General features: G+C 39.8%; 1 protein-coding gene across 1 annotated transcript; it reads left to right on the top strand.

The window, feature by feature from the left end:
* The first annotated feature begins 895 nt into the window (after window positions 1–895).
* On the top strand, window positions 896–5070 carry fastkd5 (FASTK mitochondrial RNA regulator 5). Its single transcript, XM_089002613.1, has 2 exons — window positions 896–994; window positions 1656–5070. Exon 2 carries the CDS (start codon window positions 1660–1662, stop codon window positions 4075–4077), a length of 2418 nt encoding a protein of 805 aa, XP_088858739.1. The 5' UTR covers window positions 896–994; window positions 1656–1659; the 3' UTR covers window positions 4078–5070.
* The last annotated feature ends 13154 nt before the right edge of the window (window positions 5071–18224 follow it).

Raw genomic sequence — 18224 nt, forward strand, 5'->3', positions numbered from 1 at the left:
CAAATGTAACGTCATATTTCAACTTATCATTGTGATGTAACTTTAAACTTTGTTGGGAGTGTAAAAAAAAGTAAACAAACAAAAACAAAAAGCATCAGGCTATTTTGGTGTCTGGATGAATTTAAACAGTTATAGTAAAGGCCAACTTTGATGTCAAAAACCCTATGAATCAATGAATAATATTACACATCACAAATATAAAACGAATGGCGTCTTGTTTCAATGTTTGTAAGCACAATTTCAGAAATAATGGCTATATGATTAGGGGGAAAAAAAATCATAAAACTGTTGCGAATGGCTTCACTTTTTAAAGATCGTGTCGAATCAGTGATTCCTCAGAATAGCTCTGGGGTATTCGTTATATTATATATAAGCGAATCGAAAATGAATGTAAAAAATATGAATGGATAAGCTTACTCTAAATGTTAAATATTTCAAAACATCAAGTAAATAAAAAAATACAAAACACACCCTTGTATGCATGATATGTATTCTATTTATAGTGCCTTTGACTGACCCTGAACGTAGATTTCAAAAACGAAAAGCATGACTAAATATTACGTATATGTTGTAAATTTTTTTGACTATTCGCCTTGCGTTGTATTTTGTTTGGCACTACCCATTTGCCATAGTTCATACAATTCCGTTATGGCTGCCTGTACCGGAAGTATTCCCAACATTTGAAATATTTCGAAATAACAACCAGGTGAATATGTGTACACTAAAACATCATAAGCATGCAATGAAAATATTGTATTACAACTAATAATTATATATATTTAGTGTAAAGTGAAGAATATTCTTCGTGATGTTCCATCTCAGTTCAGAATGTTCTGTGAACATTTTGTAGCGTTTTATTGTGAATGTAATTGTATTGAACGATTTCCTATTCCTCTGGTGACAGGAGTCTGCATGGAACATTCACCTTCCCCACGCTTTCCTTAATGTCTTCACGTCAAGTTCACGTTTACGTTTTTGTGTCAGGGAGCTAAAGGTGAGTTTGATGTGCTCTTGTGAGAACGCTTACTGTGTTATTTGTTCAGAGACACACGAAGAACAGGGGTTGGGTCATTGGCGCATATGCGTATCTAGTACTCTCTCTCTCTCTCTCTCTCTCTCTCTCTCTCTCTCTCTCTCTCTCTCTCTCTCTCTCTCTCTCTCTCTCTCTCTCTCTCTCTCTCTCTCTCTCTCTCTCTCTCTCTCTCTCTCTCTCTCTCTCTCTCTCTCTCTCTCTCTCTCTCTCTCTCTCTCTCTCTCTCTCTCTCTCTCTCTCTCTCTCTCTCTATATATATATATATATATAAATATATATAAATAATTAAAGGTATACCCAGTCATTGGTGACAATTGTCTTCCTCAATAATGAATGGAAAACTAAATTACTACTGTGTTTGTTATGGTGGTGTCATAGCAGGGATCAGATATGTTGAATGGTTTAAGGTCAACCATTCGTAGGAGAAATGACATTTACTGTTGTGTTTTTGCCTTACAAAGATACAATGATTTAAAATATATTCATGCATTATTTGTTATTTGTTGTTTTCACTGTAGCTCGAAAGTATTTTATAGTCCATGCTAATAATGCATTTTGATAAAACGTTTGAAAAAAAGATAACTTACTGTAATTTGTTACATTTGTATTTTTCATTAAATAGAATCATGGCTACCTGTGTGCTGCGGCGCTTGAGGCCAAGGCTACGCTACCTTTCTGGTTTGAGAAAGGGGTTTTCTCACCGTGTTATTAGCAAACTTGTCATTGAACCAGATGAGCAGGACAATAGAACGGCCACTTTGCAACATCTGGATGCCTCTGACCTTGAAGGCTACAGGATCCATTACAACCCATCTTCATATCATCACCCCATGGGAAAATCTCCACTCTCTCAAAGCCCAAGTGATATTGATGACCATGTCCAGTGTCTCCCTACCCATGCTCCTTTATTCTGGCAACAGAGCAATCGCTACAGCGTGAACTCATCACGGCATCTTTCCAGTTCCAAAAACACTTTGCTCGACTTGGCCTTCAACAGAGACTCTGAAACCAACACGGCGGTGCCGAGGCACCAACGGATACCCGTGTCACCTGATGTTAAAGTAGATCCTCGTGCCTTTCTCAAATGCCGGCCTGATTATTCATCGGTAACACTTGACATTAGCCAACGACCTGCCCCCATCGAATGGGAACGGGTTGTGCAGTTGCTCCAAAAAGTGGCTGTTCTTAAAGGCAGCATGACACCATCTGATGTTTGTCATTTCTTTGTGGAGCTCAGCCACACTAACTCTGATAAGATACCTCTAGTGAAGACCGACCAACGCTTTGTCATGCTGCTTCGGTACTCCGTGGAGAACCTTCGCCTCTTTTCTCTACATGAGCTCCTGCATGTGCTGATGTCATTCGTGTGGCTGGAAATGCCACATAGCCACACAGTCCTCAGCATGTACGAAGATGAGCTGAGTCGCCGCACTTGCAAGATGACTTTAGACCAGTTGCTGTTGGCAGCCGATTTGTGGCGCTGCATTGGCAGGAAGGTACCTCAATTCCTAAAGAAACTTTATGACTCTGTCCATTTGTATGTGAGACAAATAGGGCTTCCAGAACTGGTCCAACTGTTTTACATCATGGGAGAAGGGAGACAGTGCCCCAAAGTCCTGATTCAGTCTATTGAGCAGCTACTCATGCGGCACTTACACCAACTGCAACCGGAGGAAATTGGCACTGTCTGCTTGGGCCTCTTCAAATCCCAAACGTCCCTTCCGGAGGCAGCAGTGAATCGCCTTATCGATAAGGCACACTCTCTTGTTGAGGATATGAGTGACTTTGCAATGGTCAATGTGCTGAAATACCTGCGTTTTAGCTACCTCACTCACAAGGCGTGGATGCAGGCTATGACGCATCAGGTACCGCGGCGAGCTCAAGGGATGGGCGCCAAGGGGCTGATGCATGTTGCCCTGGCTTGCTCGGCATTGCATTACCGGAGTGACCGCATCCTCCTCGCGATCGCTGAAAGAATTCCATCACAGGTGGCACACTGCCGGAGTAAAGACTCATGTAAACTGTTGTGGGCCTTTGGCTCCTTAGGATTTCTCCCTGCTCAGAGCCCAAACTTTTACCAAAGTCTCACAGAGTCGCTTAGACAAAGAAAGGCTGAATTCCTCCGCTACCCAGAGCATCTGCTCACCGGTCTTCTCGGCCTGGCCTTTGTCTCACAATTCCCAAAGGACCTGATCGAGTTAGCCTTGAGCCAGGACTTTGTCAGCTTAGCGCTTAAGTCAACGCAGCTGGAGCTGAAAAAAGACTTGTTCACCTTGGATGGAACCGTGGCTCTGGAGTTGCCTCAGTGGACTGGTCCTCGGCTGAGCTGCAAACTGAGAGAAGAGGTCAAACAAATGTTTGGGGAGTTATCCCAATCAGCAGCATGGCAGAAGCTTGAGGTCAAGGAGGCAGAGGCTGCACTGCAAGAATTGCTAGGAGGTGATAAATTTGTCTGTAAAAGAATGATCCTGCCCCACATGCGATCTATCGATTTAGAAGTGCACCTTGACGCTACTGGTCAACCTGTTCCCGTCATCCTAGAAGCTCCAAGAGCAGTTCAGAACACTTCTCCCAAATATGCTTCAAAGCAGGATTTAAGGGGAACGGCCATAGGCGTGAGTGTGACTGATGATCTCATAGCACAGCTTACAAATGCTAAGAAACTTCCAGGTTCAGGAATCGTTCCTCCCGAAGTTCAAACACCATCTTTTGTGAATCCCGATGAAGGAGAAACATTGTTTAAGACCGGGATAAAGCTGACAAGTACCATTGCAGAAATGATCACCACTCCGAGCAGCCACAGATCACCCAGAGACTCCGACGCCATCATTAAACTTGCCATCCAGGTGTCCAGCAGGAACCACTACTGCCACCAGTCGCAGCACCTACTGGGCCTTCACGCAATGAAAAGGAGGCAACTTAAGTTGGCGGGTTACAGGGTTGTAGAACTTTGTTACCACGAGTGGATTTCCATGTTGAGGAAAACCAGGACCGAGAAGATGGCCTACCTTCACTGCAAGCTGTACAACAGCCTGGAAGCTTGACCTCACACATCTGCTTGACTTTAAAAAGATCGGATGCTTTCCGAACTTGCCAAGCGTGTCGATTAACGAGTATGTGCTGAGCACAACAGAAACCTATGTGACTTTTGTGTACATATCCCTTACATCGAATGTCAAATTGAACTGTGTCATGTCCCAAAGATTGATAAAAAATCCCTCTTTTCATTGTTTTTGTCCACATGAGACTCATGAGTCAAATGTATTTGTTATGTGCAGAAGTATTGTTTTTATTACCATTTTGGTTTCATTATAACATCAAATCCAAAACAATTTCTGAATTTTAACTTTAATGGATGAAGTTTTTAAAGCAAAATGAGAAATATGCATTTAAAAGAGAAGTAAAAAAATCCTGCAAAAAAACCCACTGCAAAAAATCAATCCAATACTTTCTGGAGACACATTTTGAGTTGGTTGCAGTTCAAAGGTGTTTTTGTCAGTAAATAAAACGTAATAAATGTTTGAATGTAATAATTTCATGTAGTGGGTTTTAAAAAAGGCAAGTGATTGAAGTAGTTTTTGCATTTAAACGTTTTTCATAAGCAATATTGATTTACACGTTTAAAAATTATTTGCAGTACAGATGACAGAAAAAAAGCTAACACCGAAAGTGAAAAAAATACATTTTCTCCTTGAAATATTTTGTGCTGTGAGCATTGTGGCCACTAGAGAGCGATATTTACGAACATATTAGTACACGTGCGTAATCCAAGCTGATCCAGTACAAATACAATACATATTGATTTATATAGCGATTGAACAACAGCTGATTTTTAGGCAACTGAGTGTATTAGTAGTCTATAGATGTGCTTTTCTACTCTACAAACGACAACCACTATAAATATGACAAATTAATACCACCACATCTTTGAAATACACTTGAAAAAATGATTCCTTCCCTTTTCTGTTTTTCAGTCAGTGTTTTTATTTTATTTTATTGGTGGGGCGGGGTTCATTTCCATGTATTAACCTCAAACGATACAACGGAGAGGCAAAAGACAGTAGGTGTAAAATATACACAATACATATTGATTTACATAGCCCTTTAACAAAAATATACAGGAAATAAAGCAGTAGTGAATTTGTAATTATAATGTAAGTATAATAATGAAAGTTAATTAAAATAATTACAATAATTATTAAAAAAATTACAATTATAAAAAATACAATGAAATTAGTGAAAATATTGAATGACATATAATTTGTTTTGAATTAATAAAAACGTATTTTATTTTGTGCATTCTATTAATTCAATATAAAAGCAGTGGTCTAAAAATTATGTTTCACAGTTAATAGTTACTGGTTTGGTCTGATAAATGTCAGAAAATAGTCAAAAACGTGGGCCATTGTTTTCTGAAGTAAAAGTAGATGTTTATAAAAGTCTTTGAATTAATACAATACAATCGATATTGATTTACAGTGTATGGCGCTTTAACAACAGCTGAAGCTGTAACAAAGCCCTTAACATGGACAGCTATCATATACAGGGAATAAAGCAGTGACAAAGAGGAGAAAGCACCAGGAAGTAAAACCAAGATCAAGTCAGAATCGTGCTGAGTTAAATATATGAATTAAATACATTGCTTGTTTATTTTTCACAATACGTATAAAATTCTGTTCTATCACCCCAAATTATATATTATTTAAATATACTACTTTATTAATAGTAGGGTTGCCAAATGTTTTATTTTATAAATAAAAGCCGATCTTCTTTTGCTGTATGTCACCATTTAGATAACATTTGTAATATGTGAGTTTTTTTTCAGACATTCACAAAAAGTGTCAGGTTGGAATTAATTTGTTAAATGTGCAAAACTGAAATTATTCAAATTATTATTTATTTACAAATTGTTCTGTCTCGTGATCAACCAGCAGATTCGACCCCCTCTTCCCCACTCAAAACGATTGCTATAATGCACGATCATGCTGATGCACCCAATGTTGTAGATTATGTTTGACTTTCGGCTTTATATCATTGCGTCACTTTACAGTTAAAACGCCCCAAAAGATAGTAAGTGCATTTCAATGAGTCAAAAGCAGATCCAATGGCCTTGGGGAGACCACTGTACGAAGGAATTCACATTTGGACCTTTCATGTGCTCTGGCAGCAAATTTCACACCTCGAGGTGAGCAAGAAGCACCCCTTTGAAGTTCACAAGACTGCCTTTCTCATTTAGCACCTTTTATTAAATATATTTTTATATAACCTTAGCTCTTCTTACTTTGCTCAGTGGACTGGCTGACCCAGGTTTATAAAAGAGTCTTTTTCTCCCATTTCCTTGATCACTCGCCTTTCTCATGACATGCTTAATTAAGCATCTATCAATACAAGTAGGTAAATAGAGGATAATCATCAGGCTCAGACACTACATCGCAGGCAGTTAGTCGAGGAGCTGTGAATGCTGTCTCAGTAATCCCCGTTTTATTTGCATTTCAATTCTTCTGCTTTTTCTGTGGCTGGAGGCTAATCCAGCGGCAACTGAAGATGTGACTACAGCAAGCATCGGCATCTCTTGGCTCACTTATCCCGAGGGAGAGATACTACATTGTGTCTCGCTCTAATTCTTTCATTTATTTTATTGTCGGAAACGGACAATATCTAAGGTCTCGTAAAACGCTGACGCAACAGTTTGAATGCAAGCAAAGCAGCGAAAACGCGTGAATGGTTTGTATCGTCTTGGGCCTCTCTCAAGATGGCATTTGTGTGCACATCATCTTGGCTCGTCTGACCTCTCGGGTGCCATTCAGAATTGTGTCTGGCTCTGAAGCGTTTAACATTCCTCACACACACACATTGTTAACCAGCTGCGGTCTACTTAAATTGATGGGGAAGTGTTTGCATTCAGCTCCAAATACACTTAATAGAGTTTGGAATGGCAATACGCTGGAACCAAGAGGTTGAGCACAGTCTAGTTTGAGATACTGCTTCATTTAGGATCACTGTTTCCCATAGGAAATAATGGAAATGTAATGAGTAAGTTCCAAGGTTAAACTATTGCCATCAACTAGAATTGATGGGGAGTGTTGGCATTCAGCTCTTGCGTGACCTACTCTCGAAACACTTCATTGACTTTTGAAAAGCAATATAGTCAAACCTAAGCAGTTGAACGCAACTTGTTTTGAGATGCTACTTGATTTTGGTTCTTTTCTGCCCACATAGAAATTGTCATGTCATTTATTTCTGGCTGTGTTGCCAATGCTAGTGGGTGCTACCATGTGCGTTACATTGTGCGTTGATGTAACAGTTGACAAAAAAAATCGTGATAATCGGCACATCAACAACATGGTTTAACTTTTTGTATTTTTAACATGACAGTGGTTCAGCGTTGTGCAGCCACCATTTTTTAAAAAGGCAATTCTTTGCCTAGCATGCTGTTAAGTCATGGGTATAAAAGAAATTATAGCGGTGTTATGAGCCCAATTCTAACATATCATTCATCCATTCAAACATTTTCAACATGGTTTATCCTGAACAGAGTCACGGGGAGTTGTTGCAGCCTATCCCAGCTGACTATACAGATGACACCCTGAACTGGTCGTCAGTCAGTCAGTCAGTCAGTCAGTCAGTCAGTCAGTCAGTCAGTCAGTCAGTCAGTCAGTCAGTCAGTCACAGGGCGCATATAGAGACAAATGACCATTTGCATCCATATCCGTTGTGGGAACCGAATTGCCGCTGCCATCCTCCAAAACTCACAATTAATGGGTGTACTAAACGTGCACCCCATCAACCAACGTATGAGTTTATACAAGCTGTATCAACCTTTGTCAAATCAACATTGTTACTCCTGGACATTCTTGTTGGTTCCTATTTCGACAGATTTTTATCATTATGGTTCTAAAATTAAATTGTTTCCTCCTTTTTATCTAAATGCATTTTGGTGGTGTAATCCGTCAATATAATCCATTTAGCAGTGTTTGTGTGACGATTTGAACTTTGCTGCTGAATTTGAGGTAGACGTGGTTAACACAAGTCCACAGCACTCAATATTTCTTGCACAATTTTGCTGAATTTTAAAGACATTTTGTGCTATTTTACGACAGCCCGAACTTGTGAGAAAGACTTGCTAGTCGCTTGGAAATATGGTGCTAATTAAAAAGTCCATTGTATAAAATATATTTCCTTATGTTAGGGTTGCTTCAACAACCTAAATATAGCAACCCCCCTGTATGTTTTCGAAATGTTTACGGATAGTCTGCAGCACTGTGAAAAACAGTCTCTGTTGACACTTGAAGTGAAATAAAATACAAGCAGTATAGTTCACAATTTCATTGTTGTAAAACTGTTTATTCAAAATGGATAAGTAACACGCCTCTACCAAAAACTTTCACAATGTTTAGAGATCTCACATCTATTGTGCTCAAAGCATTGATGCTCCGTGTGAGCGAGAGGGGACAGAAATGGGATTACATAACCCATTGCCGCTTGCACAAGTGTCATCTTGAACTTAACTCGCACGGGGAGGGCAACGCAGTGCTAATTAGTTGGAAAAAAAAAAACACACACTTGTTTTTTGTCCTCCATCTTTTACAACCCTGCTATAAATACGCCCGCCGACAATATGCTCCGAGGACTTTGTAATTATTGAAGATTTTTTTATTTTTTTTGTGCCGACATTTCTCTGTAAATGTTTTTCTCCGGCTGAAGTCACGTACAGTATAAACTTAATTACGAGTGCTCGATGGACTCATTAGTCACTCGTCGTTTCACTTCTCGGTCGTGACTTTTTTCACGCCTGCCATTATATTAGGTACAATTATGCAATCAGATAATTATTCGTACATTTATTGTAAACCACACTTGAATTGGATGTTGACTGATCATGATACTGTTTGATTTCATCCATCAGGGTTATTCCTTTCGACATTTGTGGCGGCCATCTTTTCCGTGGGTCTTTGAGGTGCCATGCTGAGCTCTCAAAGCCTCAGGGAGGTTGACGAGCTTCACCCAACTGTCTTTTCAGCAGGTATGGCGCTCTGCTGAGTGACACTTTTTTTGCAAAATGAAATTCACATTGCAATTCCTACACCGGCAGTCATGTTTTATTGATGAGATTAAATCATGTTTGTATTAAAAGCTGTTGATATTATCTCCTGTAACAATGTATATTTGTATCATTGTAGTTGTAGTTGTTTGCACTGGGTTTGTCCCTTTAGGTATTTTCAAAAATTGAGGGGGTACTGTTTGAATTATTGAAATACTTTTGAATTAATGATTTTTTTCAAATCATGAATTTTTTCTCTTACTTCATGTCGTTCATGTTTTTTTTCATTTTGGTGTGATGTAGTTATAAGTGAGCTGAATCTTTTCACAGCTGACTTTTGGTGATCATAGGAGGTTACATATTGACAAAAAGCCATTTCCATTCACAATGATTCATGTATTCAAATGTTACAATGTTTATTGAATAAGGATGTTAGCATGCAAATGTACCCATTTTGATTTTTTTTTTTTTTATTGCAAGGATTGAAGTCTCTATTTTTTTTCTTTCCGGAAACGTTTTGCGCCAAACCTGGACTTCATTTGAGGGCCATCTTGTTACTTTTGAGGCACATTAGAATCAGAATCAGAATCAGAATCATCTTTATTGCCAAGTATGTAGAACACACAAGGAATTTGTTTCCGGTAGAACACGCTGCACTAGTAATTGCTAAGTTATTATTATTATTGTTGTTGTTTTTCAGGGACATCAGGCCAGGATTTTATAAAAAAATTAATAGAGTGGATTTTGTTTTGAAGCTACTCAACAGCTTTTACTTGACTGTGTGAAGGCGGAATTTCATGTTCAGCTCGAGTTGAATCTCATGAGATTGCGCCGGAATGAGATGCTCTGACCTGTGAGTGTCTTTCTGTAGCAATTAAGAGAAAACAAAATTGGCTCAGATTTGGTGTCATAAATTCAAAACAGTCATGCACTCCTAACCTCTGAGCATACATTCAATCTGCCCACAGCCTTTCCGATAAACTCCTCATATCTTTAATGCTAATTCATATTTTAGTCTGCAAGAAGACCCTGGTAACCCTGTCGACAAATGTAAAGTGATGTGCTGTGTAATTATTCATGACATTATCTCAAAGACTCGTGAAACCTCAGTGAAGGACTGTTCTACAAGAAGTCACACAAACCCCACACTGGAAAACATCAGGAAATATTGTGGTCAGTGTGTTTGTTCAGGAATTGTGCTCGTGCGGTGTTGTGTTGTCAGAAGGTGTGCTGAGGAAGACTTCTGATGAGAGCAGGAGCTGCAGGAATTTAAAATCTTTCCGGTGTTCCAAGTTGTGTTTATAAATAATTGATGCTTTTTACAGTACATTCACATTGACTTGACATTGCAAAACATTGTGCACGGCTGAACATTGTTTGAGAACATTCCTGTCTCATGAAAAGCACTGCAACATCTGTGCCTTCCATTTACAAGAGGAGCCACAGGAAAATTAAAATCATTATAGGCACTCTGAGTCCTCGCAAACCAAAGGTTGATCACATCTTTTCTAATTATTATAATAACAATAAGAATAATAATGGCAATGGCCAATTTTAAATGATATTGTGACTGAAGGGTCCATAATTATCGTCGTAGCAAATCAGTAATCAATCACCTTTCACTCACCCGCACCCTTCCCCACCCTTCCCTCCACTCAAACAAAGATTGACTATTCCCAGTGCAGCACACACACAATATTTATTTTAAATGTTCAACATCTGTGTAAGAGCATCTTTGGGCATTATTTTCAAAAATAAATCTTCACAAGTTTTGGATGCTTCTGTGTGAACGTCAGTTTTTATCCTCACAAGTTCGACTGATTTTACAACAGTGAATGGTGGCAGTCTGTCTAGGGAGAAAAAAATCTATTCTACAAAAAGTGAAAGATAAACGATCAGACATAACACCAAACGCTTGACATTGAAACGAGCACACACTTCCGCTGAGGTGCAAAGATTGTGGCCTGTGATGCCTGGTACAGAAATGTCTTTAAGATTCGTTCACGTTATTGGTGAGGTTTTGTGTTAGATTTGTACTTTGTCCCCATGGTTGCTAGCGTCCTCTCCAGGTACGACACCTTACTTCCACTTTCTGCATGTAAGCTTAAGTGAACATTCTTGCGAGTAATAACCAGTTGAAATGGTCTCCAACTAGACCTTGAACTGAATAAAGTGAACTGTAAAATATAAATGAATGTTACAAAACACGGCTTCCCAGCCTCCATCCTTTTTTGACATCGCTTATCCTGAACAAGGTCGAGGGGAATTTCTGGAGCCTATCCCAGCCGACTTTGGGCAAAAGGCAGGCTACATACCCCCTGAACTGGTCGCCAGTCTGCCACAGGGCACTGACAAAGACAAAACCTTTACACTCAGGAGAACATGCAAACTCCACACAGGGAAGGAAGTGCCGGGATCGAAACCATGACCTCTGCACTATGAGGTCGACACACTAACAAGTGAAGATATATATCGCAAGCAGATTCATTTCAAAATGTCATAATGAATTTTCCCTACCACAAAGTTGCATCAAGTCAAGGTTGGATGATACTCTCATGATGGCCCTAATTTTTGGTCTGATGCGCACTTTACTCATTCACTGCCAGACAATGTGCAAAAATGTGTCCACGCCAGTGTCTAGTCAGTTTTTGTCATTGTCACTCGAATTCCAGGACCCACATAATATTGAGTATTAAGACTATATTCAATGCAGCGTAAGAAACCTTAGACTCTTTCTTTCATCAGTAAAAATGAGTTAATTCCTAAATTATATGGGTCTGGAGTTGTATGAGCTTAAATCAATTTATCGGCACCCAAATAAGGAAAACCAAAACCCGAACAAATTCGGTATGGGGTTGTAGGTCATATTTTCACATGACATCTATCTACATACCCCCAATAAAGATGATTCTGAATCTGAAATCGTTGACGTAATTTTTGTGTCATCATTCTAAGTTAAGATGCTTGGCATAGTTCATCGAATCTCTCCGAATATGCTTTTTTTTCAGCACAGAAACACTGGGCTTATTTTAAAGGGCCCAGGATTGTTACGCTCCCCCCCCCAAAAAAAAAAAAAAACAAGAAGCACTTCAAAACTATATTTTGTATCGTGCAAGCAAGTTCTCCTGCAATTCGGAGAAAGCCTAAAACCAGCGACACTGCAAGAATGAAGGACGTTTTTCTTTTGTTTTGCCCACCAATTTAGATGCTGCAGCGCGGCTGTCATCTGCGCTGATTTAATGGACATGACTGCAAACCCACAGTAGTTGACCTCATTCCGGAGAAACGAATGCACTCTGAGACCTTCTGATCAAAAACTGCGACTTTACTCTTATCAACCTATTCTGCCTCCGATTACAACCAATTTCTCCTTATAATCCGCACAACTTAATTAAACAGTTGATGTGCAACTCCCAAGGACGCTTTTAGACCATAACATGGAATTCCAAGTGTGCATATTTGATCATAAAATATTCACACTTTGATGTTGCATCTTTATAAAATAAAAATGCAGAGAATTCTTTCAGGATAAACCGTATATTTTAGAAGTAGAAGAAGGTGACAAGGACATACTGGATCTGAACCCTTTACGTTGACCTTCTATTTACAATGACGCCCAACAAACCTGTATCCTGAACAACCACACATCGAATGAACTCTTAAGACCTTACTCCCCAAATGTAATAAAAATGGGGCCAATATTTTTGGGACACTACAGTATGTCTCGACCCAAACAGTATTGTGTTGGGCATTTTGAGATAAAAAAATATTGCTGAAACTAAAATAGTTTGAAATTACCAGACACATAGAATAATGTCTGTGTTTTATATGACAGCCGATGTGGCCCATTTGCTCACTCTTTCCTCAAAATTCTGTTTATGTTATTTATTTGTTTGTTTTCATCAAGAAAATAGTATTGGCTTTTATAATCAGTGTTATCAATTTTGGAGAAGTCAGTCAAAAACTGTAACGACTCACAAAATGCCCGTTTCTACTGCAGTTATACAGTCACAAGGCATGTCCCTTAAAGGACAACTGACGTCTCCGGACAAGTTGTGTCCATAATTTGTAAAATTGCTTCAAATGACTTCTACTGAGCGTATTTTACAAAGATTCCACCGCATATAGCTATATTTTACATTTTAAGGCTCGCGCTGAATATTCCGGAAATCTTGTTTTTGAGTTGGTGACGAGTCCTCACCCTACGTCACTGAAGGAACGCCCATCACCGAGGAAAGACATACCTTGCATCACCTCAATGCATTTTGCGGTACTTTGTTTGGTCTGAAAACTTTGTGTTGATCCGTGTTGATGGCGAAATTAGAAGGAAAACATAAATAACGCGATGATGAATCGTGTTTTGCGCCAAGACTTCTACAGTGTATTTGATGTTCGCTTACAAAACGTCCCAGGAGACAATTTACATGGAGCTTTGTCGCCCTCTTCTGCCTTTTTTTGGGTAATGTGAGTACTAAAGAGTTTGTCACTACATTTCTCTCCAGATGCATCAAAATGACCGGAATAAATTCTTTAATCGATTGCAAACGTGTATGCTTTCCTCTTCAGAACTATTTGAATAATATTCATAACTGGATTAGTAACAAAAAAGCATCTTTTCCGAATCTGAAGCCATTGTTTTGATTCTCCAGCAAGGCTTGGGGTGACACCACGAACAAGGGGGCGGGACTTTTTGAAACTGGCCACTTCCAGGTTCAATTTGAAGTAGTTTTTGGACACTTTAAGTCATTTTTATTGACGTTTTGCATTTGACTAAAAACATCATACTGCGTGGTTTGGGTATTTTAGATGCTATAAAACGTTTTTTCTGATGTCAGTTAGGAAACAAAAAAGTGATGTCGGTTGTCCTTTAAACGGCCACACTCAACTGGACTGCCTCCTTGCCGGCGCCCCCAGTGTTTTTCTCTTTTTTTTTGAAGTCCATTCACCCATCCAGCCATTTCCGACACAGAGGATCTATTTCATCGACGTGTCTCTCCAGAGGTATAAATCCCAACAACTTAGTCCCTAAGATTAATGGGACACACAAGCCCATCTACCACGGTAACATGACAGTTCAAGGAGGATGTTGCCACAATAGGGGAATTGTTTGAAACAACATTTTGGTGGCATGAGAAGATAACAGCAATGTTTCTTATGATTCTTCACCTGCTACCAGCATACTACTACCTTTTCGCCTTGTTTGTTTTTTCTGTCTGGATGCCCTGTGGCACCTCAGACTAGCGATTGTCACTGCAGATATTTCAATGCACACAGTCTGCTGTTTTGCTCATCTTTACGACACCGCATAGTGTCAGTGCAGATTTAAAATATTTGTGCAGTCTCTCACATTTTAAGACCATTCAAATCAATCTGTTCCCACCCGGATTTAATTTGATCTGAACAATAATTCCTAACTTTAAGATATTTTTAGACAGTCAGTGCATCCAGCGTTGTGGGAAATAAGTTGACCTTCAGTGTTCCAAATGCAATGAGCAAGTTACATACAGACACATTTAAGTGACTTTGGTGTGGAAGAACCACATCATACACTTTTTTGATGAACTGCAATGTCAGATGAATGGTCCACAATTGTTCCAGAAATACTCCAAGGTCCTGAATCTTTTGTCACCATCTTGCAAAATAAACTCAAGTTAGTTGTGGCTGGATATTGGATACATCTTTAATTAAATATGTTTCAACTGAAAAACCCCGCAGCTAGTCTGATGCTGACTCTTACATTGTTTGCTATTCTTAATTTGTTCCCGTGTCGTACATACTGTGCGTATCACCAAAGTGGCATAAGTTGCTATAGCAACAATCCCCACTCATTGCCCCCCGCTCAATTGTATTCCTGTGAGTGGATGTTGCTTTGATCGGGTAGCCAGCAGCTAGGTGAGCCATTTAATTGTGCCGCAACCATTGGGAGATTCTTCTCTGTGGAGAGCTCCAGCCATGCAGTCGATATGTTTTACAAGAGGAAATAAAATATCATCGCTGGATGTGGTGGTCTTTGAAATGTCTGAATTATTGCTCCTCAACATTTGTAAGCATTGATCTAAAGGACTATTTCGACCACAACAATATATATATATTGGGTAAAGATAATTGTTCTATTAATATGTACATCATAACTATACACATAATTGGTAGATGTTGAAAAACGACCTTACTGAATAATTCATTTCACAATCTTGTGAGTTTTACTCTATAAATCCACCAGTGAAAATGGCTTTCAAAGAATAGATTTTCATTTTCTGATAAAATCTCCATCTGCCACACAGAGAGCTTCATTTGCTACATCAAGACCTCAGCTGTAGTTGGTGGCTGGGCTGGTATTAAGTAGATGCAAATGTCATTTTTCTTTGCATGTGTTTACATTATTAGCATGATTGCTCACTGTAGAAGTTTCCTGCCGTGCAACTACTGCATTCATGTATGCCCACTTTCTTCTGTCCTTTTTTTTAAAATGATAATTACATTGCTGTCGATGGACACAGATGCACGCATGCCTCTAATCAGTTACAACAGTTGTGAAGTATTTATTTAACTATTTTATTTGGTGGTGGTTGGGCGGTGGGGGTTGGGGATTATGTCACGGATGATCGCTTTGCCAAGTGATCTGTAGCGAGCGTGTCAGGCTGGCAGTCTTGTGCGGTCATCACTGTTGCTGATGCTGTAGGAGCAACAAATGCAACTGTGTTCAACACTGCACCAGGGATGGATGACTGATAAACAATTTGCCTGCTAATTTCAGCAAGATGACCTTTCAGTTTTGTGACTAAAATCTGCTTTTGGTGAAGATGATGTCATATGATGCCTCTCTCTCTCTCTCTCTCTCTCTCTCTCTCTCTCTCTCTCTCTCTCTCTCTCTCTCTCTCTCTCTCTGTCTGTCTGTCTGTCTGTCTGTCTCTGTCTGTCTGTCTCTCTCTCTCTCTCTCTCTCTCTCTCTCTCTCTCTCTCTCTCTCTCTCTCTCTCTCTCTCTCTCTCTCTCTCTCTCTCCCGCTCTCTCGCTCTCTCTCTCGCTCTCTCTCTCTCTCCCCCGCTCTCTCTCTCTCTCTCGCTCTCTCTCTCTCCACCTCTCTCTCTCCACCTCTCTCTCCACCTCTCTCTCTCTCTCATCCTATGTGGATAGAAGACAAAAATAGTTAAAATGTATTGATAGACCACATCTGTTCTCTTTCAAACAAATATAGTACATGCAGTTATACTTTCAGTGGCTATTTTGGGCTCAGCTTTGAATGAGCTCGTAGTCAGTGGTTCAATAACATGAAATAACCGCATAATGGACTGTGATACCTCACAAATGGACTTCTTGTGTGGTGCGGATGCTTTTTTTTTTTGTTCAAAGCAGCCTAATGTATTCTATAAATAACTTAAGTGTCATTCTCAAACATATATATATATATATATATATATATATATATGTATATGTATATATGTATATATGTATATGTGTATATATGTATAAGCTCTCATATATCGATGATATATCTGTATAAGGTTTCTAAAGTCTGACTGGTCGTATCGGCCCTATTTACATATCCCTAATATCCAGGCATGGCGGCGCCGGACACAGCTATGATAGGTCCCTACTCTCAGGTTGGGGGGAGCAGAGGACCACTCCCTGTGGCCCCACTGATTGTTCCTACATTCCTGACTAACGACTGGCCTATTACCCCCACTCCCACCGGTATCACCTCATCAGCATTACGACAGTTGCCTAACCTGTTTTGCCTAAGCAGGCTATTGTATGAACGATCCAAATTGAACCTCACCCCACCAGACCGGTTTAAAGAAGGATTTTGTTGTTTTATAAGAATCGCTTCTTTTACCCCCCTTTCAAACCATCAATTTGGCCCCCAAAGGAAACGGAAACGAAAATGTGGCCCACCACAAAAATGAGTTTGACACCCCTAATCGAAACTATGATCCAGAAATTATATGAAATTTAACACCGTGAGTTTTGTCAAAAGGGATGACTTTGACCCTGTGTCGCCTATTTAAATGAGTTATTTGACAAGACAAATTAGCTGTAATGAAATCTTGCCAACCGAGGGAGCATACCGACAGTCATCTATCGTGTTACGGAGGGAGTAGCGGTGGTGTATCTTTACTGGATCATGATTAACCGAGCATTATGCGACACGTGTTGTGGAGGAGGGGTCGTCTAAGTCCGCCAGCTCGTTAGGAGCCGCCGTGCTTGATTCCGAACTGAAAGGAGAAGGCAACTTGAAAGTAAAAGTGTTTTGATGCCCTCGCCACAAGCCGCCGGTACGCAACCGGCAGCACAGAATGCTTCCTTGTGCGGTTAATGAGCAACGATATGAATGGTCAAACGTGGCGTGCCGATGTTGCCGCACCGCCCTTTGAAGTGCAGCCTTTTGAATATTAATGACATTCGTGACCTATTTGCTACTTTACTTTATGGAAATTCTTGATGGCCACGTTGCCCTGGTGAACAACAACTGTTTCATTCAAACGGGATTATGCGGCAACATTTGAAAAGACTGTCCTCCGAGATGCTTTGAAATGGAGACAATTAAAGTTTTATGCAATGATATATCCTTGACACCGGCTCTTGCAAGCATCTTGCTTGCGACATTATTCAAATTAAATAGGACCACTGCTTCAACATAGAGAAATAATCCCCGAAAGTTGAAAAGGATTGAAAATTGTGCCCAGCCTGAAAGACAATATGCATGCGCTGACCTTAAACCTTCACTCCATTGGCCGCTTTGCGTACCAAATCAATAAGGTCACTGCTGTGACATTGAGAAACTATCCCTCAAAGAACTGCTTAGGACCGCTTAAAAAGTACAAGCACTGATTTACCTTTCGACCTCAGGCATTGTTTTTTCCCCCCTCCCAGCTAATTCAATGGAGCTTTGAATACCTTCAAATCCAACAGTTTATAGGGGGAGATCGATATTTGATGCGGTTTGTATAACGCGTACAAAATAAGACTACTGATCTCACAAGACTTCAGTTCCCTTTGGAAGATGGACAGAAGTCCGACATGACCTCACTCCAGGCTGTTACATATCAGAAGACGTGTAAAGCAAGGGTGCGTCAAACTAATTATTGTGACTGGCCACATCGTTTTTCACATTCCCTTTGGAGGGTTGCTATGCCTCCGAATCCAAATAAAT

Source organism: Hippocampus bargibanti, linkage group LG08 (assembly GCF_051943395.1).
Source record: "Hippocampus bargibanti isolate YZ-2025 linkage group LG08, ASM5194339v1, whole genome shotgun sequence".
NCBI classification, from domain to species: Eukaryota; Metazoa; Chordata; class Actinopteri; order Syngnathiformes; family Syngnathidae; genus Hippocampus; species Hippocampus bargibanti.

Coding starts and splice junctions, on each gene's coding strand:
- fastkd5 (XM_089002613.1), top strand. CDS start 1,660: ATGGCTACCTGTGTGCTGCGGCGCTTGAGGCCAAGGCTACGCTACCTT.